At 52.9% G+C, this 22632-nt stretch overlaps 9 protein-coding genes across 9 annotated transcripts; 5 read left to right on the top strand and 4 right to left on the bottom strand.

The window, feature by feature from the left end:
- Window positions 1-725: 725 nt before the first annotated feature.
- Window positions 726-2433, bottom strand: A1O3_03021 (cystathionine beta-synthase; the record flags this gene model as incomplete). The annotated part of the gene is made up of 2 exons (XM_007733161.1): window positions 726-2118; window positions 2174-2433. 2 exons carry the CDS (start codon window positions 2431-2433, stop codon window positions 726-728), a joined length of 1653 nt encoding a protein of 550 aa, XP_007731351.1.
- Window positions 2434-2816: 383 nt separating this feature from the next.
- A1O3_03022 (uncharacterized protein) lies at window positions 2817-4430 on the bottom strand (the record flags this gene model as incomplete). Its single annotated transcript, XM_007733162.1, has 1 exon — window positions 2817-4430. One exon carries the CDS (start codon window positions 4428-4430, stop codon window positions 2817-2819), a length of 1614 nt encoding a protein of 537 aa, XP_007731352.1.
- A 935-nt stretch (window positions 4431-5365) lies between these two features.
- Window positions 5366-7448, top strand: A1O3_03023 (acetoacetate-CoA ligase; the record flags this gene model as incomplete). Its single annotated transcript, XM_007733163.1, has 2 exons — window positions 5366-6980; window positions 7033-7448. 2 exons carry the CDS (start codon window positions 5366-5368, stop codon window positions 7446-7448), a joined length of 2031 nt encoding a protein of 676 aa, XP_007731353.1.
- Window positions 7449-9085: 1637 nt separating this feature from the next.
- On the bottom strand, window positions 9086-10555 carry A1O3_03024 (mitogen-activated protein kinase kinase; the record flags this gene model as incomplete). The annotated part of the gene is made up of 3 exons (XM_007733164.1): window positions 9086-9871; window positions 10211-10365; window positions 10465-10555. The coding sequence occupies 3 exons, from the start codon at window positions 10553-10555 to the stop codon at window positions 9086-9088; spliced, it is 1032 nt and encodes a 343-aa protein (XP_007731354.1).
- A 478-nt stretch (window positions 10556-11033) lies between these two features.
- On the bottom strand, window positions 11034-13103 carry A1O3_03025 (uncharacterized protein; the record flags this gene model as incomplete). Its single annotated transcript, XM_007733165.1, has 9 exons — window positions 11034-11596; window positions 11669-11781; window positions 11832-11956; window positions 12012-12129; window positions 12195-12526; window positions 12591-12629; window positions 12682-12742; window positions 12799-12857; window positions 12957-13103. 9 exons carry the CDS (start codon window positions 13101-13103, stop codon window positions 11034-11036), a joined length of 1557 nt encoding a protein of 518 aa, XP_007731355.1.
- Window positions 13104-13817: 714 nt separating this feature from the next.
- On the top strand, window positions 13818-15238 carry A1O3_03026 (uncharacterized protein; the record flags this gene model as incomplete). Its single annotated transcript, XM_007733166.1, has 5 exons — window positions 13818-14058; window positions 14114-14365; window positions 14426-14515; window positions 14644-15107; window positions 15158-15238. 5 exons carry the CDS (start codon window positions 13818-13820, stop codon window positions 15236-15238), a joined length of 1128 nt encoding a protein of 375 aa, XP_007731356.1.
- Window positions 15239-16228: 990 nt separating this feature from the next.
- A1O3_03027 (uncharacterized protein) lies at window positions 16229-17539 on the top strand (the record flags this gene model as incomplete). The annotated part of the gene is made up of 5 exons (XM_007733167.1): window positions 16229-16369; window positions 16421-16573; window positions 16772-17155; window positions 17210-17389; window positions 17441-17539. 5 exons carry the CDS (start codon window positions 16229-16231, stop codon window positions 17537-17539), a joined length of 957 nt encoding a protein of 318 aa, XP_007731357.1.
- Window positions 17540-17954: 415 nt separating this feature from the next.
- A1O3_03028 (uncharacterized protein) lies at window positions 17955-20412 on the top strand (the record flags this gene model as incomplete). The annotated part of the gene is made up of 5 exons (XM_007733168.1): window positions 17955-18031; window positions 18085-18105; window positions 18158-18289; window positions 18344-19550; window positions 19600-20412. 5 exons carry the CDS (start codon window positions 17955-17957, stop codon window positions 20410-20412), a joined length of 2250 nt encoding a protein of 749 aa, XP_007731358.1.
- Window positions 20413-21223: 811 nt separating this feature from the next.
- Window positions 21224-22527, top strand: A1O3_03029 (uncharacterized protein; the record flags this gene model as incomplete). Its single annotated transcript, XM_007733169.1, has 3 exons — window positions 21224-21555; window positions 21611-21716; window positions 21781-22527. 3 exons carry the CDS (start codon window positions 21224-21226, stop codon window positions 22525-22527), a joined length of 1185 nt encoding a protein of 394 aa, XP_007731359.1.
- Window positions 22528-22632: the final 105 nt, after the last annotated feature.

The following is a 22632-nucleotide window of genomic DNA, read 5'->3' on the forward strand; positions in this document are numbered from 1 at the left end:
ACGATCGGACGATATCTGAACAACCTGTGCCGCCGACCCTCACTGCTTCCGTTCCCATCGATACGCCTTGACCCTCAGACATCGTTTCTCCTCGTCCATTTGTTGCCCTTCTCGCATACCGATATCGAAACGTCCACATCCGGTTCATTTACCACATACATTCGATCCGCCCTTGCGCCCCCGTCGTTATCCGGCCTCTAGCGTCACGGTTCTACCGCCTTCGTCCTTCCGTCCCTTCGTCCACGCTTTTACTATCTCTCTGACTAGGGTTCTTTTTCTTCCCGCCCACTCCTATATTCAACCCCTCACCTTGTTGCTACATTCTCTAGTTGCGACCGTCCCGCAGCTGCAAGCCCTCAGGATGGTTGAGCGGCACCGCAACTGTGAAAGTCCCGCAGCACTCAGGTAGGCTCACCAGTCTCGCATGTCGATGCCGGCGTTGTAAACTCGTGTTCAACGTCGAATAATATGAATCACCACTCTGTCCCAAGTTTTATTTGCTCGCTTCTTGTAAATCAGTGCATTTAATGCTACTCCGGTCAAAACTAAACTACTTGACAACGATGAACCTCCCACGGCTGTGTTGAAACGTTATCCCACCCTGGTATTCGCGCATTTCTCTGCAATGCATGCTTGGTTTCTAAATCTGATGACACAAGCCTCTAAAAACGCTCCACGGTCCGGGTTTAATCATGGCTGAAGAGCGGTCACCGACTCCTGACACATCATTGCACCTTTTGTTGACTCAACATCCATGTTAGCAGGTCGACCTTTGTAACAACGGCGAGTGGTTTCAATGCTGGCCCTTTGGCATTGCCTGGACTATCACTGGAATCCCGTTCCGTGACAATAGCTGCACTTTGCCATTGGAGGAACTTGTTCAATGCGCTCAAAGGTGTGTCCACCGTGATCTCGACAAATTCCCTCCTCTTGGGACGGCGTTGGGGGCGAGATTTGGCCTCGTCGCTGTTCTCTTTCTCCGTCAATTCGCTGGAGAAGAGGGATTCGGACTGGGCTACAATGTCGCTGATATCACGAGGGTCGACAGTCACTTCAGGGATCTTGCTGAAATCGAACATGACATCCGACACCGGGGACTTTGGGCTTGCCCGTCCATGACTGATCCGTGATAGAAGGTTGCCTAGCGTGACCAGACCGACGAGACGACGACCCGTAGGTGCCAGAACGGGCAGTTGATCGAAGCCCTTCTCGCGCATCACTTCGATGGCGGCTGAGCAGGGAGAGTCGGCGGTGACAGTCTGCACAGGCTTGAGACGTAACGAATGCACTGTCGCGCCGCCGAAGGGGTCGTTGTGCTTAATACTTTCTTGCTGCGGAGAGGCTGGTTCAGGAGGTGGTGTGGGCGGGAGGAGGTTGTTGGCTGCAAGCCAGTCGTCGTCGACGAATTTGGACAGATAGGAGCGGATACTATCCGGAAGTATAACCACGATAACGTCGTCTTTGCCCAGTTTTAAGTCTCGTGCTGCTTTGACCGCGGCAGCTATTGCGGAACCACTGCTTCCTCCGACCAAAAGCCCTTCCTCCGCGATGAGGCGGCGGGCATAGTGGAAGGACTCTCTATCGTCCGTCTTGTACCACTTGTCCACGGCTTTCTGGTCCAATACGTCAGGGATGAAGTCGTACCCAATCCCTTCGACTTTGTACGGCTCGTTGGCGTGTTCCTCGTTCAGCTGGGAAGGCAAGGCGAGAATCGAGCCTTGAGGATCGGCTGCAATGACCTTGACGTCCTTCTTGTGCTTGTGTAAACCTCTCGCAAGCCCGGTAATTGTTCCTCCCGTCCCGGCTCCTGCAACGATCGCCGTGATACTTCCGCTGGTTTGCTCCCAGATCTCTTCCGCCGTTCCCAGTTCATGGGCCAGCGGATTGTCCGGGTTCCCATACTGGTCAAGGATGTGAGCGTTTGGAAGTTCCTTTTCTAACCTCCTTGCAACACCAATATGCGATTCAGGGCTATCGTATGCGGCTTGAGTTGGCGTGCGGATGATGGTAGCGTTCAAGGCTTTCAGGACTGCCACTTTCTCCGCTGACATCTTCTCGGGCAAAGTGATGATGGTTTTGTAGCCTTTCACAGCGGCGACCAGAGCCAAGCCTATGCCACTTATTTATGCGTTAGATCTCAGTTTTTGTTCGCATGGTGCCTAGATCGACTTACGTATTCCCGCTCGTAGGCTCGATCAATGTATCGCCGGGTTTTATGCGACCGGACTTCTCTGCTTCTTCGATCATTCGGAGGGCGATTCTATCCTTGACGCTTCCGCCGGCGTTGAAGAACTCGCATTTTGCATATACTGTTGCTTCTATCCCTAGTGATTGAGGGATTTTTTGCAGGCGGACCAGGGGTGTCTGGCCGATGAGTTCTAATACCGAGTCGTGGGTACCGGGGGCAAGGAGACGGCCGTTGACAGAGGCCATCTTGACGAGTTTGATAATAGAGGTTGCCGAATAAGATGAACTATGGTTCTGAGTGCTTAAATGTTCAACGGGAAATGGGAGACGGAGTACAGTCAAATACTAAGTTGTCGTGAGAACATTTCGACAGTAATGGCGTGAACAGTCGCAGCTGGATGGGTCTAGATTTACGTATCGAATATTTGCGGCAGCCGCCCCGCCTGTAACCGCACCGCTGCGGGGGGCGAGACAGCGTGTATGATCCGCTGTAGGCGCGAATCCTCTTACAGCCACTACGTCATGTTCACTCCGAAATCCAGCCTCATCTTGTCTCAGTAGTAGTACAACTACTATCAAATTTTGTTGTCCAGGCTGTATACAAACTTTGGATATGCCAACCCCATTTATCACCGTTTCCTCAGATAATCACCGCCTTTGAACGTACTCAAGACACCATAAATGCCCGCAAAGGGCCAGACGCTCCAGAACCCTTTTTCGATACCGAGCCTCACATCGCCGACCACGGTGCCATTGGCATCGACGTCGAATCTGGTCCGGACTTTCTCATACACGCTCGGCAGCCCTTGGGCGTTGTACCTTTCCCGCATTGTTTCGTACCACTTCCTGTCATAAATCTCCCAAAACTCGTCCTCGGTGTAAAAGGTCTGTGCATACAGCCATTTCATTCCCTGTAGCGACCTCAGCTGGGCCTCGATGCGTCTGTTGACGGTGACCTGGTGCATGTATCGCGGCGTGGGGCCCCACACGCCAATATTCAGAACAGAGTCGTCGCTTCGGGTCCCCTCTGACGATCTTGGGATGTGCGGGTGCATGTTCGGGATATCTGCTTCCATTTTGAGTGGACAGAGCCAGCGGGGGTAGATGTGAGGCAGCTCTCCGTCTAGCCAGGCGGAAAATTTTGGGACGTTGCCATTCGGCAGGGCCATGTCCTGAATGATAAATCTCTGCATCAACCCCGACCGGTGCAAGGCGTGATACATGACGCGCGTGTGCATGTACGTGTCACCCAGCCAGCGCATGAAGCGGGTGAATGGAGTCAGGAAGTAAGTGAAAGCATACCGCCCTGTCCAGAACGCACCACGGTCATACCGGAAGAGGTAGTCTGTGGTAGGAATCAAGTCTCGCGAGACGGGGGAGTTGCCAGTTTTGCTCGCTGCGTTGAGCCTGAGTTCCGTCCCCGTGATCTGCTGGTGGTGGTGGTGGTGGTGGTGGTCCTTCGTCATCTCCTCCGCATGTAGATAAAACCACTGGTCCCACGGCTTGGTGAATGTCACGATAGGGAGACTCTTGTTCTGTTCAACCCGCTCCGCGAACCGGCCGACCATGACAACGCCTACCTGGGGAGTGAACATGATTCCGTCAAGAAAATCGGCTTTATTTTCATCTATGACCTGCTTCAGCACTTGTTGCGCTTGTTGGATGCAGTCGACCGGAAGGTACGACAGCTCAACAAACTGCTTGGCTGGTATCAGCCGGATCTCGAACAAGGTCGTGACACCCAACGTGCCAAACGTCCCCGGCATCCCGTAAAATAGGTCCTGTCTTTCAGAGCTGGAAGCGGTAACCACCTCTCCATCCGCCAGAATCACTTCGATCCACTCGACCGCCCGGTCGAAGAAGCCGTGCTTGAAACTGCTACTCTCTCCTGCCGTCCCGGCATACCCGCCACCAACAGTTATACCTGGGAACTCAGGCACCACGGGCGGTAGGAGGCCATGAGGCAATGTTGCCGCGACGAGAGCGTCCATCGGTACGTTCGGCTCAACGAGACATATCTGTTTTGACACAGACAAGGAGATAATGTTGTTAAGTGATGAGGTGTCGACGGTCGCAGAGCGCGTGCGGACACTGGGCCGTGTGGAGTTGGTGTTGCCGTGGTATATGCGGAATGGGATTCTTTGTTTGTGGAAGTCGGCGATCTGCTCCGACAACTGGGAAACAGCGGCTCCATGCTTGCTCAGTGAAGGTCTCCTTTGGCCATCACTCGATATGTACACCATCCCTGTTTCGCCTTCCGCTAGGGTGACTCTATTTTGGGGGCAATACTATGGGAGGTAAGCTATAGTCTTCGCTTTCTCGTTTGTCTGTGGACAAGGCGTGGGAGGTCCTGGACCACGTTACCCACTGAAAAGGCACGCAAACTCTCAATGAAACGGCACCTCTCTGAACGAGGAGAAGATGTAGATCATGAGACGATGTCTATCGACACCTGGCGATACTCAGTGTGCTTGAGCGTCATCAATGTCTGTGTTCGGCACATTAAGATGTCGGAAGCGACGGAACAGACTGCTTGTTATCCAAGTCTGATCAAAACCTGCCGGACCTCAAGAGTGACCTGAAACCTATGGTGAAAACCTGATCCAAGGCGTAAGTATAGCAGGAAGGGTCCTGTGTGGTCAAGGTACGTGTATATCTATCTATCTAGGTAAGGTAGGTAGGTACCATTACGGGAATCCAATATGTGGCCGCTTTAGCCTTGCATCAACTAAATTTAAGCAGAAGTAAACTAGTGGCTAGCACTAATAACTTAGTCGGTTGTCCCCAAATGGCAGCTTAGCCGTGATTGAACCGCAGTCATGGACCTCCCACTGACGAGCCTTCGCTGCTGTATTCGTTTATTTCAGGCGCTGAGATACCTGACATCGATATGGCGAGCAGAGACGGCCCCTCTCCAAGCGAAGGCGTCTCCTCTTGGACGATTTCTTCAACGGTTGAACCTCAATTCTGGTCTGGAGCCCGACGAACTCGATCTCCTCATGTTCAACGCGGGGTGCCTCGGCCAGTGGCCGTCCTCGTCCCAGACTCACCTCGGGTTAGCTGAACGAGATCACAATGCGCATCTGGCTCCGCGTAACCTTTATATCCTTTCCATACAGTCGTCTTTCCTCCGTGTTGGATGTATCGACGCCAAGTCTGAGGATCAAGAACCAATGCTATGGCAGGCGAGAATGGCGAACCGGAAGTGCTCTGGCGGCCTCCACAAGGCAGGACGACGCCCATGGATAAGTACAGGCTGCACGTCAATGAAAAGTATACCCAAAACTTGAAAGACACGAAAGACCTTCACAGATGGTCTGTCACTCGACCACATGACTTCTGGATCGATCTGTACGGATATCTTGGGCTCGTCCCTGCCTTGTCGAGAACCTTGAAGAAAGCGTATGATGAGAGTGTCCCGATGAGCAGTATCCCACCATTCTTTCCCGGGCATGTGATCAACTACGCTGAGAATGTCCTCTTTGCGAACGACAACCTCGAGGCGGTTGCGTTGATCGGAATAAGGGAAAGTCAGGACATTTACAAGGACAAGCCTGAGGTCGTCACCTGGCGGGAGTTTCGAGACAGGGTCCGACAGACAGCCAGTGCTCTCAGGCGCAGTGGGATCAAGCCGGGCGATCGAGTAGGCGCTTTGGTTGCGACGTCCAACTGGGCTATCATTCTCTTCCACGCAGCGGCCTCCATCGGAGCAATCTTCACCTCCATTAGCCCCGAACTTGGGGTGGAGGGATGCGTCTCGAGACTACAACAGGTGACCCCGAGTATACTTTTCATTGACAGTGACGTCTTATACAAAGGCAAGACGGTTTCCACAGCGAAAAAGCTCGAGGGTATCGTTCTGAGGCTGAGCGTTCGACCCGAGGTCTTCGTCGTGCCTGTCACGCCAACGCGATCCAAGATTCCGACCATATACGACTTTCTGCAGAGGTCGAGCCAGTCCGATGAGCTCACGTTTACCCGTGTACCTTTCAACTCCCCTCTGATGATCTGTTATTCGTCTGGAACGACAGGAGCGCCGAAATGCATTGTCCATCAACATGGCCTGATCATCCAAGTCAAGAAAATATCAGCCATCCACAATTCTTTAGGTCAAGGTGATGTGATCATGCAATACTCCAGTACTTCCTGGGTTGTGTTTTATGTCATGTGCGGCCATTTGACAGCGGGTGCCACCCTCGTGGTATACAATGGCAGTCCCTTGTTTCCCGATGCAAAGCAGCTGCTCCGGATCTGTGAGAGATACAAGGTAGCGTTTCTGGGCGCATCTCCCCGACTGCTTCTGGAGATTGAGATGTCCAAAACAATAGCCAAGGAAGAATTCGACCTTTCGGCGTTGAGGCTGGTCTACACCACAGGTGCACCCTTATCAGTCGAGCAGTATAGATGGTTCTATCGAACATTCCCATCTACGGTGCACATCTGCAACACAGCAGGGGGCACAGACACGGCGACATCGCTCCTCGCCCTAGATCCTTGTGCGCCAGTCTATGCAGGCGAGATGCAGGTCCCAGGTCTCGGTATGGACATCGACATTCTCGATCCTGTCACTGGAGAGTCAATCGCACACACAGGGCGGGCGGGCGAGATGGTCGTTTGTAAGCCGTTCCCCAGCATGCCGTGCTTCTTCTGGGGCGACAGAGATGGCAAACTTTACCAAGCCGCGTACTTCGAGCGCTTTGACCATCTCGATGTCTGGGCACAACATGACTGGCTGAGTTGGAACCCAAAGACGGGAGGATATACCATGCATGGGAGAAGCGACGGCGTCCTAAGTCAGTCCTGAGCCAAGCCTACCGGACCTGATATTTACTGACGAGATAACAGATCCCTCAGGCATTCGCTTTGGCAGCGGCGAGATCTATGCGATTGTCGAGGCGCAGCCATTCACCGAGTCCATCAGCAACAGCCTCTGTGTCGGCCGTCGCAGGCCACGGGACGCAGATGAGCAGGTGTTTCTCTTCCTAGTCATGAAGCCTGGTCACACCCTGACCGAAGAGCTCCGGACGCGAATCAAATCAGCCATCCGAGACGGGCTCTCACCTCGCCACGTACCCAAGTTTGTGCTGGCCGTTCCCGATATTCCCGTGACCATCAATGGCAAGAAGGTCGAGATCGCTGTCAAGCATGCCATTAGTGGGAAAGACGTGGCCCCGAGCGCCACGGTGCAGAATCCGGACACGATCGCTTGGTTCCAACGGTTCCGGGACCTGGAGAGTGAACCTAGAGAGGCGAGGCTCTAACCATGTATAGAGAGGTCGGGCTTTAGGCTTTATGCGAGGAGGTCGAGGAACGAATTTGAATACGAATTCCGAGGTGTTCATCTTAGTCTTGGTAGAAATGAGAGGATAGACTAGTCAAGACGGGAGGGATCAAGAAAGCTCCATCTAGACTGACTCTACAGAATCAAGCGAGCTCGCCTTTTCTAGAGAGCGCTTTGAAGTCCTGCTTCAAGACCGGTCTCCAAGCATAGTAGGTCCATACCAGTCGTAAGCCATGTGATATTGTTGTTGACCAGCCCGACTTTTGTAGGCTATGGGTGGGTGTCAAAATACATGGCGGGTTGTTGTTGACCAGCCCGACTGAAGCCCGGCTGCGTGCAATGTCTAAAATATGTATCTCGACTTACTACCTATTACCATGCTTAAACTTCAGCCCCTCTGACACGACTGACTGACTGTCTTCGAGCAGTTAGTTAGTCGACGGAAAAGGAGGGTCCCGTCCTAACCCTAACCCTAACCCTAAGTACTGTAACGTAACACCACTCATAACGATAAGGCTGCGGTGCCCCTTTTCCGCCCTCAACCAACCCAAATCAGATGAAGTACTCTACTCCCAGCGCTTTGCCATGCATGATTTCATCTCAATGCGGTCATTACAATGCACTGTGTTATAGACTTGGAATTCAACTGCCATTCTCTTTCTGCCGCACCTTATTACTGCCACACCTTATTACTGCCGCCACCTATGTTCTAGACTTGGCGTCCTCAATTGAAAGGGTATAATGTTCTAGACTTGGCGTCCTCAATTTAAAGGGTATAATGTTCTAGACTTGGCGTCCTCAATTTGAAGGGTACAGTATAAGTATCTTCTCCTCTCCGATCTTTCTCTTCCTTCTTCTTTCTTTTCTTTCCATCACTCGTCCTAGTAAGTACAAAACTGAGGCGCCTTCAGTAGGAGAGCAGTTCCGGTACTCTACTACTAATCTCCATTTTAGTTGGCTCTGGCAGCTCCGGTACTCTACTACTAATCTCTATTTTAGTTGGCTCTGGCAGCTCCGGTACTCTGCTACTAATCTCTATTTTAGTTGGCTCTGGCAGCTCTTGCTGGCTGCTGGCGAGCTGCTGAAGGCGGGATGGTTGGAGTGTCGCTCATCTTTGTAAGAGTGGCCGGGTCCTCAGAATAACGTAGTAGTAGTATTAGCTGCACTATCACTATTGGAGATTAGAGAATTAATATCAATACTTCAAACGGGCATCCCGGCCGATCTTGCACATACATACCTATCATGTGTACGGGATGGGCTTGTCTAAGTATCTATTTCTGTCTACGGAGTATAGTATCTATCTACATATGCATACATGCACCTTTCCTCCTCTACTCTTTTGGTTTTATCAGACCTGTTGGAAATATCTGGGGTATATTTGTCCGCGACACTCGGCCCAGGGGGTGGGGATTCGACACTTGCTTGGTACCGACTTGAGAGTAATTGACAGAGTGATGCCGAGTGAGTACTCCGTATACCTCGTCCGGATAGTCTCCCATTGTGACCTAACCCAGCTTTCGTGCGATAGTCACAGTTTTCAACCTAACCCAGCCTTCGTGCGATAGTCACTGAATTCAACCTAACCCAGCCTTTGTACGATAGTCACTGTGTGACCTAACCCAGCCTTCGTGGAGGGTTGACAAAGGCATTCCCCAAAGCGTCGTCAATCTCCTTCAAGACATCCGGGGTCAACTTCTCGGCGACTTCCAGAGCGCGCAGATTCTCCTGGAGCTGGGCGGGTCGCGAGGCGCCGGTGATGACGGACGAAACGTTCGGGTTCTTCAGGACCCAGGCGAGGGCGAGCTGGGCCAGGGTGACGCCGAGCTTGTCGGCCAGCGGCTTGAGCTTGGCGACCTGATCCAGCTCGCGGCGCCAGACGTCGTTCCCGAAGGTCTTGCTGTACGCGACGGTGAACTTGTCCTTGGCCTCGGCCAGGCGACTGCCCGGCGGCGGGGCGTCCTGGCCGTTATACTTGCCGGTCAGGATGCCCTGCTTGAGCGGCGAAAAGACGGTCAGGCCGGTGCCGTACTTCTCGTACAGCCAGCGGAACTCGTCCTCGACCTTGCCGCGCACCAGCAGGTTGTACTGCGGCTGTTCGGCCAGCGGGCCCACCAGGCCCAGCCGGTCCGCCACCCGCCACGCGTCGGCGATCTCGACCGCCGACCACTCGGACGTGCCCCAGTAGAAGGTCTTGCCGCTGTCGATCAGGTAGTTGAACGCCCGCACGATCTCCTCCATCGGCGTGTCGCGGTCCGGTCGGTGCGCGAACACGATGTCCACGTACGGCAGGTCTAGTCGTGCAAGCGACTGGTTGACTCCTTCAATCACATGCTTGCGCGACAGCCCGTTGTTGTTCAGTGGCCGTTCCGGGTGTGCTGAGTTGTTGAGTCCGAAGTAGACCTGTGACCATCGAACAAGGGGTCATGTGTTAGCTGGTTGTTGCATTTGCATTTACTTGCATGGAGGGTGAAGGGAAAGGAAGTGGTGTGGAAGGAAGCCGTGTTTGACCTGCCACGCCACAACACCCTTAAGGAGGAGGAGGAGGAGGAGGAGGAGACGGAATGCAAGGAGAGATATTCCAATGTTGGAGTTGACTCGACCCCCTTTAGAATTGGAGGGGCAGGCAGAAGGGAGGAAGGGAACAAAACAGAAAGAGATATGTCCCCTGGGGGTACAGGTGGTATTGGTATTGAATGGGTAGGGCAGGGGGGAAACATTCTCTTATAACATTTTCATTACCTTTGTCGAAATCACCAGGTCGTTCTGCTTCCAACCGAACTTCTTGATCGCCTTGCCTAGGATGACCTCTGCCTTTCCGGCCGAATAATTCTCCGCCGTATCGAAAAAGTTGATGCCCGTGTCGTAGGCGGCCTTGAAACAGGAAAAGGCCTCATCTATGCGTTTCGTGCGCCCAAGTCAACGGACAGGTTCTTGTGAAAACCTCCAGTGGAACCTGGACCGGTCTCGAAAAGGATGATGAGGTATGGCCGTACCTTCGTCGACGTGGCCACCGTATGTGATCCAACCGCCCAGCGACAGCGCCGAGATTTTCAGCCCGCTTCTTCCCAGGTATCGGTACTCCATGGTGTGATGCTAGTGGGATGGATGGCAAGGTCGAGATTGAAATGAAAGTGGAGGGAAACTGACTGAGTCTGAGCCGTGGTTAGGGGCCGTGGCTAAGGCTTTATATAGACATATGGCAGAATCTAGAATGATATAGTTGCTGGGCGTGGCCTCCACCCACTGATCACGCCATAAGAAGAGACGATCAAACTTGACCCATATATAAGATGGCCACGAAAGCTAGTCTACTGTACAATGTACATACCATACGCACAGCGCTCCACATACTGTATAGTGACCTGGAGGCTCTGGGTCTGCAGCTACTGAATACTGTGCGGCTTGTATATTACCGAACACACTGTATGGCTTCTCTTCTACTAGTCATAGCTCTACTTCTCCGACTCACTTCCTTCTCGAAAGCGACAGGATAAGCCCTGGTGCCCGCTGTCCACCAGTACCACTCACTGTAGTAGTGACGAGAGAGCCCCCCGGCGGCCTTTTACGCCCGGTCGACCGACACTCTAGGATTTTTCGGCAATTCCTCCTCGACGGAACTGGAGATCCTCTCCGTCGAACTCTCATCGCCATCGTCGCCCTGGCGTAGAGACCGGACATGCTGTAGGTAGGCCAGGGCTACCGCTGTACCGGCAAGAAGGAACAAGAACCCGGCCGCGGTCCAATTACCGGCAACCACGGCAGGTTGATCCGTAGTCTTGAAGAGCCCCAAGGGGACCGTGGCAATGGCCGTCCAGGCCCACACGTTCAGGCCGGCCGAAGCCCAGGCTCGAGTGGCAGGGTCGCCAGCCAAAGTGTCTTGCGTCCACGCCCAGAACATGCTGTTGCTGGCCTGTGCCCATCCAGAGTTGTAGTACAGAAACCATCGGAATGCTCGATTGTGCGGGAATACAGGTGTGGCGGCCAGGAGGATGCAAACAATTGCATTGACCACACCTCCAAGCACTAGCATGGGCCACCTTCGACCATTGAGCCAGGTGTCGCTTCCCCAGGCCATGAATAGCGTGGCCACCACGGTAACAGCTTGGATGGGTGTGGTGTAGTTATCTGCAGGCGAGGATGTGTCAGCGCAACCAGCTTCGACGGACTCTCAGCATGGTAATTAGATAGAAAGCTTACTGATTTGAGCAACAGTGTATGAGCCAGGTTTGATGGTGTTCCAGGCTTTGAGCCAGAAGGACATGGAAGTTGAAACTTGCTGGCCGACCGAATTGCAACTGTTTGTGAACATTCTTGTCAGTCTCGTGGAATCAGCAGAGCGAGAGAAAGGGAAAGTACATACACTGATATCCACCAGAGTAACCAAATGTCGGGGGTCAGGAGCCAGCGCTTGACTTGTTTCATAGTAAATTTACCCTGCTTCACTCTGCCCTCTTTCGGATTGCGGTCGCGAGCGAGTTCAATTTCCTGAAAATCAGGTTAGATATGCTGCAGGCTGGGAAGACGGGGCTGCTTGACTGACCTTTTCTGTAAAGACGAGATCGGGCTTTTGGCGTGCAGGCACGTCGGGAAAGAATATAGCCTGGGGAATGATGACCCCGACTGAGATGACTCCGTCAATGATAAACAGCCATTGCCACCTGTAGCACAAGGTGTAAGCGGCTGTTTGCTCAACGGAAGGCTTGCCAGGATATGGGCCACTTACCCAGCCATGCCATGAACTCCATTCAGGCCGGTGTAGGCGGCTGCTTGTAAATAGGACGAGAACATTGGACCTATCGCCGTTGCGCAGTTTATGATAGCTAGCCTCCGGGCGAGTTCCCGTTTCTGGTACCATGCGCCGCACAGATAGACCATTGCCGAGTAATGACCTGTTTCGAAGATGCCCAGTAACGCCCGCAACACGTACATATGGGTGGGAGTCTTCATTGCTGCTTGGCAAAAGGTGCACAAGGTCCACGCAGCCTCGAGGGCTGGGATGAACCATTTGGGATTCGAACGCGTCAGGAGAAGATTGCACGGCCATAGTCCTATAATCTGTCGCGGGCAGTCAGCCTCTTATTCTCATTGCCCATGGAGTTGTTCTTGGATATTTTCTCACATTGGCGACGGCATAAGCCGTGTTTGCGTAGTTCAGTTGCTGAGAATGGTCAGTATGATCTTCTCCAGACACGATATTGTATCCCACTTACGTTGCCATATAGTGAGAGGTCTTCTTTCATTCCAGAAACGAATGCGGAGTTCAAGTTGGACCTTTCCTCCTGTCAGCCGTGCCGTAACTTGTGAGAGTAGACGGGCTTCCAGCTCACCGATCAATGTATTTGATAAACGTCCCCAGGCAGCCAAAGGTCATCAAGGTCAGGTCGAGCTACTCGAGTAAGCATCTGCGCCGGTAACACATCGACCAGGCCGTCATACTTTGAAGATCAGCCTCCTCTCCTGCGATGTAAACGTCAGCATAGATCACCTGCGGGTTCAAAAAGTCCATTCTTGCCTCTGGTGACTTGTCCCAGGCATCCCAAAAATAGTATCTCCATGTGAGATTCTCAGCGGCGGGAGTCACATGCTCAATGTCCTGACGCTTGACATTCTCGTCCAGCGGCTGGAGGGACATGGTTGTTGCCACGTGGCTGGGTTCGCACAAAGCTCGAGACCAATATCAAGGGTACCTCTGCCATGGGATTTATACATGGTTGGACTTGATATATTGTCGCCTCGCACCAATGCGGGATGATCGTCACTCGCCATTTTGGCGTCTATGGCGACTTGCTCTGGCCAGAAATAGACTTCTTTCTAGCAGGGTATGTCTGGGCATGCCTGGGCAACTGATCCTACGCCAAATGCATTTCAGAGTGGTTCCCGATCATGAAAACTCAGCGTTTCTATTACGGTGATGCGTGTCGGCAACCCGCGTGGAGCCATGATATGATCGACATTGTATGGGTCGCGTGCCAGGCACTGAACGGGCTACAGCGTAGACCCCGAGGTGGAGCCCGAAATCGTCCAAGAACAAGATCTCGGGGCTCAGGGGCTCCATTTGTGCCACTCGGGGACGGCAGAGTTCCCACTGGTAAGACCCATGCGACGCGACAGCATATTGTGTCGATGGAACTGGTAACGGTCCCCGAGGATGACACCATTCTGTTGGGATAATGCATCATTTTCGACGAGTCAGATTCGGCCTTTGACGCACTTCCAGCGTTGTGACATGAGCCTACCAGATCCGTCCATTATGATGGATTCATAAACCGTCTACAGGCAAGGCTTGAGACTGCCACTCACCAAAGGCATCTTGTTACAGCCAACTCGTTCCAGGACTTGCGCAGACATGGCGGCCGCTCTGAAGTCAATTGTTGCTCCGACCGCCTCAACACTTAGCAATCCAACGTTGGAGGCAGAGGTGCCCATCGAAATCTTTCCAGTGCCTCAGAGTCGCTCTGTTCATGGCAATGCATTCCCTCTGGGGATCCGAGTAAAGGAAGGCCATCAATTTCAAGACATTGACGCCGCTGTCCGCCGCATCGAGGAGTTGGCCCAGACAGGGCTTTTTGACGGACTGCTACAAAGCCGTAAGTACGGGGTTTAAGACCATCCGGATGTACCACTGACTGGGCCCAACCCCAGATGGTACCATCTTATTTCGAGGGTTTCCGGTCAAAACAGCCTCGGACTTTTCGAAATTTGTCAAGGCATTCAGGCTGCCGCAGCCTCACCGAGAAATTGGTCTGTCTGGCAAGAGAACCACCATCAACGACGCGGTGAAGACAGCGAACGAAGAACCGCCCGATGTCAAATTCTACTACCACTCCGAGTACGGCAGGAGTGCTCATTTCCCAGGAGTGCTGTTCTTCTTCTCTGAGATTGTGCCTGAGCAAGGTACGATTTCCCCCAAGCCACGGGAGGGAGCGGGAAGGGGGCGAGACTGATAGTGAACAGGCGGGCAAACTCCGCTGTTGTCTTCATTGGAGCTGTATGATCGGCTGAGGGCAGAGATGCCGGAATTTGCACATGACCTTGAAACAAAGGGTGGGAGCAGGGATCCCCAGTCCGTGTTTGTCATCTGATGCTAATGCTGTGAGCAGGCATCATCGGACGACAATACTTTCCTGCAAAGGAAGACCCCGAAGCAGAACACATTGGCTGGAACTGGAAAGTAAGTCCTTCCTCCCTCTTCGCGGCCTCGGGAAAGATCGAACTGAACAACTCTCGTCAGGACTCGTATGGCTTTGACATCCAAGCTGGAGATTCCTTAGATGTACAAAGATCCAAAGTGGAAGCTGTTCTCAAGCAGGATCTTCAGGCCGAGGCAGAATGGCAGCCCAACGGAGCGTTACATGTCCTGCAAAAACTTCCTGCGATTCGACGTATCCAGTCAACCGGCAAGGCCACCTTTTTCAACGGGTTCGCTGGAGTCTATGGTCGAGCACGGGACAACGATGCTCTCAAGTCGCCATATCGTGGGCTGGATGGCAAGTACCATCTTCCCACGACCTACGGAGACGGCTCTCCGATCCCGACAGCCTACCTGGACCGTTTGCTTGATCTGTCCGATGAAATTGGCTTTTTGGTTCCCTGGGAGGCCGGGGATGTCGCGCTCATCGACAACTATACTGTGCAGGTGAGTCCCCCTACACAATCATAGCATGTCCCCTATTGACCGGCTCACAGCACGCACGTTCGCCATGGGTGGGGAAGAGGTCGCTCCTTGTCAGTCTATGGGACGGACGTGAGAAGTTTGCACCGTTTTGAACTCTCTCTCTCTCTCTTTGAAAGCGGACCAAGCCCATGGTCAAGGGACCACTTTTGAATTGTAGAATATGCAAATAGCCATGGGTGACGGGTCCTTCATGACGTTCTGGCTCCATCTGTAACTGTCTGTGGCCTGGCCTGGTCAGCTTACCCTACCGTTGTAGCCCACATAATTGTAGTTATCCAGCCGAGCGCAAGGCAACATTGGCCAGCTAAATGCAAGCAAGGACAGCAGAAAGCTTCAGATGGGAGCACTATGTTGTCTTGATCACATGACCATATTCCTAGTCCGAGCACGCCATTTCGCGTCCGATGGCATCATGGGCAGGCTTCGTGTGTTGGAGACGGCTTCTAGTCGTGGGCTAGAAGGTTTTGCCATGCTCTGCATGTATTGTGTGAATGGTGAATGGCAAATGGCGCCATATTTGGTGGCAATAATGGAGAGATCCTTTGGTGGAATGCTGTCTCGCCGAATGTTGAGTCAGTGTAAGAGAAGTGCTGTGTGTGCGCAGGTGGTCAGCGCAGGCAAAGTCGTGACCTGATGTTTGAATTAAATCTGCCCGGCTTCGGCTTGTGATTGGTCAGAACACCAGCCTCAGCAGCCCCTAAGCCCTTTGGCCCCGCGGTTCAATTGCCGCCTTTCTGCCGCCTGCCAGAGGTATTACTTAGTACCACTCACTCTGTAGCCCGTTTCTCGTTTCGGGGTGGAGCGGTCGCCGGTCGGGGACTACAGACTCCTACAGACTCCAGCAGATTCCAACAAACTCCCAGAGGGCCACTCTCCCTCCCTCTCAGCCCATGTACACCGTACGGATACAGAGCACGGATACAGATACCCGTCGCAGTCTCGTGATAGCCTTGCGATCACGTCTTCCAGCCCTTCTCACAGCCACTCCGCGAACCCACGTACACATAAATCAGGCTTATTAAGGCCCCTTCGAAGCCTCTTGGACACTTGTTCTTGCTCCAAGTATAGACATAGACGCAACAATGACGACCTCCTTCCGCTCTCTGCCTATCATCGATTTCAAGGCTCTCCAGGACGAGCAGACGAAATCCGAAGCTCTTCAAGAGTTGAAGCATGCCCTTTTCAGTGTCGGATTTCTGTACCTCGCCAACACAGGGCTGGAGGTGGGTCTGGACGATTTGAAGCAGATGTATAGTCCACCAACAATTTGACAGGATTTGATTAAAGAAACGCACGATGCGCTGCCGGCCATCTTCGAACTGCCCGATCAAGTCAAGGAAAAAATCAACATGATCAACTCTCCCTCGTTCCTGGGCTATACAGCACTAGGCGCCGAGACAACGGCCAAACGGACGGACTTGCGGGAAGTACGAAGACCCTGGCTCCCTACCATCTGACATGACAGCCTTCGAGCCCAGCACTGACACAATCAGCAATTCGACTTTGGTAGTCCGGTAGACGCGATTTGGAAGCCAGGTGATCCGATGTGGAAGAGATTGCAAGGACCCAGCCAGGCATGCTTTGAATCCTACTGGGAAGGGGGAATGCGGACTAACATACAGTAGTTTCCGAGCGACGAGGTGGCGCGCCTGGTCAACCGCTACATTCATGAGCTCTCTGTGCTCTCAAAGGCCTTCTTGCAATCTGTTTCCGAATGTCTTTCATTACCTCAAGACACCTTGGAGCCTTTTTTGGGCGCCATGGACCGCTTGAAGTTCGTCAAATACCCCCCGGCGGAACCAGGATCACAAGGCGTCGGCCCACATAAGGACTCGTCAGGTCTCTTTACGTTCCTTTCGCAAGATTCGGTGGGTGGCCTACAGGTATTGAATAGATCGGGGGAGTGGATCGACGCGCCGTACATTGAAGGCACACTCGTTGTCAACATTGCACAGGGCCTAGAAGCGATAACGGGTGGACGATGTCCCGCAACGAGCCATCGAGTCATTGTGAGTGATGTTTGAACCCCGACGTTGCCTGTCATCGACCACTAACCCTCAAAGTCACCCACGAGGACCACCCGTTACAGTGTACCATTCTTCCTCGGAGTCAGACTGGATCTCACCCTGGACCAGTTGAAAGAATCTGCGGCGGACATTGTGCGTCAGATACCTGGGACGGCGGAGAGGAAAGTCCCTTCCGCCGAGGTCGCCAGCGAATTCCTCTCTCCGCTCTACTCTTGTGTTCGTCACACCCTGTCCACGTTTCCCCGTCACCATGCTTACTGTTGACAGTTTGGCGAGGCGCACCTGAGGAATCGTATCATCAGCCATCCAGACGTTGGGCAAAGATGGTATCCGGATCTGTACGAAAAGTATTCTCAACTCGTCTGATTAGAGCGCCGAGTCAGTATAACATGTACCATTCAAGTTGATGCTTTTATACTCCGGAGTTGACAATCTAATGGACTTGAGTAAAGCGGCATTGGTGGTACCTGTAAACAGTCTAGTAATCTTGGCGCTGCTCGCCCGCGCTCCCGTGCGGTGGTGCTTGGAAGTCGTGGTACTAGAGGACCGCAGTTAGACATGGGGAGTGACAATTGTCCCCTTTCCTTAGCCACGTTTGCATGTACATATGTTGAGTTGGTGCCTGTCCTAGTCTGCAACTCGATCAATCAATCCACTGCTGTTGTCAGTCGACAGGAGATCCTGCAGCCTTGGACATGGCACGATAGCCCCGCCACCAATCCGTAGTCCGTGACGAGAATCTGGCGACCTTCACGACGACCGCTTCGCCAATTCCGACATCATGGCCATGAACAGGATGAGGAGTGCGTTTGCGCCTCCGAGAAAGGGCGAAACGTTCGAACTGCGGGCCGGGCTTGTGTATGTTGTCCCTAGCCCCCTACAGGAATCGGATGCTGACCAGACATTGCCAGATCTCAGTATGCCTACGAGCGGTAAGCAGAGGCGAACGAGATGCTCTGCACATCCCATTGACACCCATTCTAGGAAGGAAGCCATTCAGAAAACGATCATGGCGATGACGTTGGGGAAAGATGTCTCTGCGTTGTTCCCGGACGTGCTCAAGAATATCGCGACGGCAGATCTTGATCAGAAGAAGTTGGTGTATCTATACCTGATGTTAGTGCTGCACACCGACAATGCGGAATTGTAACATGCTGAACCCATCCTCAGGAACTATGCAAAGTCGCACCCCGACCTCTGCATCCTTGCCGTCAATACCTTTGTCCAGGACGCTGAAGACCCGAACCCCTTAATCAGAGCACTGGCGATCCGAACAATGGGGTGTATAAGAGTTGACAAGATGATCGACTACATGGAGGAACCACTGCGAAAGACGCTACGGGACGAATCGCCCTACGTTCGGAAGACTGCCGCAATCTGCGTCGCGAAACTCTTCGACCTCAATCCGGCCTTGTGTCTCGAGAACGGCTTTCTGGAGACACTGCAAGAGATGATTGGTGATCCCAACCCCATGGTGGTGGCCAACTCAGTCCAGGCCTTGGCCGAGATCAAAGAATCCGCCCCTGAGACCAACGCTTTGCAGATCAATCCAAACACTTTGAAGAAGCTGCTCATGGCGCTCAATGAGTGCACGGAATGGGGCCGTGTAACCATTCTCAGCACTCTTGCCGAGTACAAGGCACAAGATGTCAAAGAAGCCGAACACGTCTGTGAAAGAGTCGCCCCTCAATTTCAACATGTCAACTCGAGCGTCGTGATCGCTGCGGTCAAGGCTGTTTTCCTGCACATGAGATATCTCCCTCTGGAGACCCAACAGTCATATTTGAAGAAAATGGCACCTCCTCTGGTCACTCTCGTTTCCTCGGCACCTGAAGTGCAGTACGTGGCTCTGCGAAATATCGACCTCCTCTTACAAAAACAACCCGACATCCTGAGCAAAGAAATCCGAGTCTTCTTCTGCAAGTACAACGACCCTCCATATGTTAAATTCCAAAAGCTTGAAATCATGGTCCGAATTGCCAACGACACCAATCTCGATCAACTCCTTGCCGAACTCAAGGAATACGCCCTGGAAGTGGACATGGACTTTGTTCGACGCGCGGTCAAAGCGATCGGGCAAGTCGCCGTCAAGCTCGAGAGTGCTAGTGAAAGATGTGTCAATGCGCTTTTAGACCTCATCAACACGAAAGTGAACTATGTTGTACAGGAAGTCATTGTGGTGATCAAAGATATCTTCCGCAAATACCCTGGCTATGAAGGTATCATTCCCACACTGTGCAAATGCATAGATGAGCTGGATGAGCCCAATGCGAGAGGATCGCTTATCTGGATTGTGGGCGAGTACGCTGAAAAAATCAGCAACGCCGGCGACATTCTTGGTGGGTTTGTCGATGGCTTTGCCGAAGAATTTACACAGGTGATTTCCCCAATGAAATGTTTCTTGAAGCTTTACTGACAATAGCTAGACCCAACTTCAGATCCTCACAGCGGTGGTCAAACTATTCTTGAAGCGGCCACAGGCCGCTCAAGGGCTTGTTCAGAAGGTTCTCAACGCCGCCACCGCTGAATCCGACAACCCAGACATTCGTGATCGAGCCTACATCTACTGGCGACTTCTCTCCAACACAAGCGACGCCAACGCCCCTAAAAATATTGTCCTCTCCGAGAAGCCGCCAATCACAACCACAATCCAATCTTTGCCGCCTGCACTACTGGACCGATTACTTGGGGAGCTCTCAACACTGGCATCAGTATACCACAAACCTCCGGAGCAGTTTGTTGGCCAAGGTCGCTTTGGTGCCGACGCCGTCCAGCGGGCAGCGATTGAGGAGCAAATGCAACATGCGAAGGAGAATCCCCTCGCAGCAGCAGCCGCGGCTGCTGCTGTGCAGGGCAAAGCGCCGGAAGGGCAGAGCAACATGGAAAACTTGCTGGATATCGATTTTGACGGGGCTGCCCCAGCCTCGGCATCAGAGAAACCTTCAAATGGGCTCTCGGGCCTGGAGGGACTTGCTGGGACGCCTCAAAGGGTAGAATCTCCTTCGGTTGGCCAGCCTACTGCTGCGAATAACATGGATGATCTGCTTGGTGTCTTCGGTAATGGGAGTTCGTCCACAACAGCTCCTGGAGCTCCAGGATTCGGAGGTATGTCGGACAGCGATATCATGAATGGCTTTGCGTCGATGGATCTGTCCTCGTCTCAGCCGCCCCCACCACAACAGCAATTGGACAATGCCAGCGGCAAGAAGACAAACGAGGATCTACTGTCTCTGTTCTAGAGATGAGTAACCGCTAGAGAAGGTCTGCGATGTCTAGGCAGCTGGGATATCCCTGTAATGAATTACCAACGAAGATGTCATCTTGTACTACTCCTCAGCATATCCTCAAACAATCGCTGTCCTCGCTGCATTCTAATACTTGAAGATCGATTTGTGTCATTGTGCCACAAGGAACAAGAGCGTCATGTGTGTGGTGCACTCGGACCGGGAGTTGTTCAGGTGCAGACTGGCCACCAAAAGCCACCACGCTCGCCAGACTCTCTCCAGATCTTGTCCCCCATGCTCACCCAGCCTCGCTCCTAAGTGCTATCAGATCAGAGCAGCACTCTGCTGAATCCTGTTCCCTCTCCCTGGGCAAAGACCTATCAAAACATGTTCATCCTCTAACCAATAGTTGGCATCACCAACAAAGGGGCAGGGTCGAGAAGATAGCCCAAATAGAAGTCTGCCGCTCTTTCCCTTCCCCTTCCACATGGTCAGCGAGCTTGTCATGTTGTTTGGACCTTCCTTGTGCAGTTTCTTTGGTAGATATCACGAGGCTCCCCGGCGTGCTAAGTCCTACATGGATGACCCTTCGCGACGACGACATTGCGCCGACATGTGATTACGGCGCTGGATATCTGTTCACATATATTCTCAGCTTTGTTTACGTTTTGGCTTGCGTTTGCTCTCGCGCTTTTCCCCTCTTTGTTCAACTGTTCATTCGCGGGCGCGGGCGCGGTCAACCGACGGCAAATTTATCTCTCTCATCTCTCTCATCCAGCGTGTCTGCACGATGCATCCACCATCCAATCCACCACAACCCAAGATCATGTTTGAAAAAGAGCCAGCAGATCCTGAACCATCCAGGAACATGTTTGAAAAAGACCCAGCAGACCCTGAACCTTCCCGAGTGCAAGACTCGATGCTCCGCCACTCAAAGAGAACGAGCCGTCACTCGAGGACTGGGGCCCTTGGCTCCATCCCTAAGGCTGAGAGCGCCGCAGCAAGCAGGATGCCATTGCCTAACGATCAAGCCGAGGTCCCAGAAGGACAAGAAGAAGAAGAACCCAACAATGCGCTTCAAACCGATCTCAGCCGCCAGTCTGAGCGCCTCTTTCAGTTTTCCATCGACGAAAATGCCCCAGTCATCAAAAATTTGCTGTAAGCAGGCTTGCCATTGCCACTGTGCTTGACTGAGCTGGCTGACTTGAATTAGGCTCCTTAACCAGAACCACCAGGGTTTCAATGTGACCATCGAATGCTGTGGCCGAGTATGGAAGGCTCATCGTCGCTTTGTGTCGAGATCGGCCTATTTTCGCACGGTGAGTTGGGTGGCTGTATGACCAGGGGGGCGAGCTTGTCTGCTGACAGGTAATGTTGGTATAGAAGTTCAACGTCAACGATCCCCGATCACCTCTCACCCTCAAGATTAACGACATCACTTTCACCCCCAATCGCATGGATTTTTACCTCTTGTGGCTCTACACTGGACGAATCACGGTCTTGTCACGCTGGATCGACAAGCTTTGGCCAGGCGAAGACATGGAAGGCTTTCTCGAGATACTGGTGTTGGCAGCCAACATCCCCGGCGAGCAGCCGCTGTTGCAACAGGCCCACAAGGAAGTAGAACAACTCTTCTCCACCAAGCTCTGGATGCTGTCAGATGAGGACGCTATCGAGAGTGCCGACCAGGCCCGCAAGAGTGTGGATTACTGCCTGGAAATGCTTTTCGAACAGGAAAGCAAGACCAGCTCACTGAATCGGTTGAGGGAAGCGGTCATGGTCGAGATCTTCAAGAAGGCAGACCAGCTCTTACCGAAACACAAGTGGTTGGAAGATTGGATTGGTCGATCTCCCTCGTTCAAGTCGGTGTTCAGAACCACTCGAAAGGAGCTGTTGGACAAGGGTCAAATCAAGAGAGGGCCTCTCCACCCGGCTTATCGCACTGTTGACGAGGCTGATGCTCGCTGCGAAGAATTCGGTGACGTCTGGGTGGAAGAAGCAGGCATTCAGGACGCGAGCGCTTCTCCTTCCACTACCACCGAAGTGGAGGACCGGGAGCAACCCACCGGCCGACGGGTGACTTTTGACGAGAACCTAAGACGTCACAACCCGTGGGAGCGGTGGTGGTAGAATGACCAACCTACTGGAACGGCCGAGGTCTCGTTCGAGCATCAGAGTGTTGAAGGGATCCTGGCTGACATGGAGAAGCTGGACGACAGCAGTTCGGATTGTGAA

The sequence above is a fragment of the Capronia epimyces genome (genome assembly GCF_000585565.1).
Source record: "Capronia epimyces CBS 606.96 chromosome Unknown aczIQ-supercont1.2, whole genome shotgun sequence".
Classification (NCBI taxonomy): domain Eukaryota; kingdom Fungi; phylum Ascomycota; class Eurotiomycetes; order Chaetothyriales; family Herpotrichiellaceae; genus Capronia; species Capronia epimyces.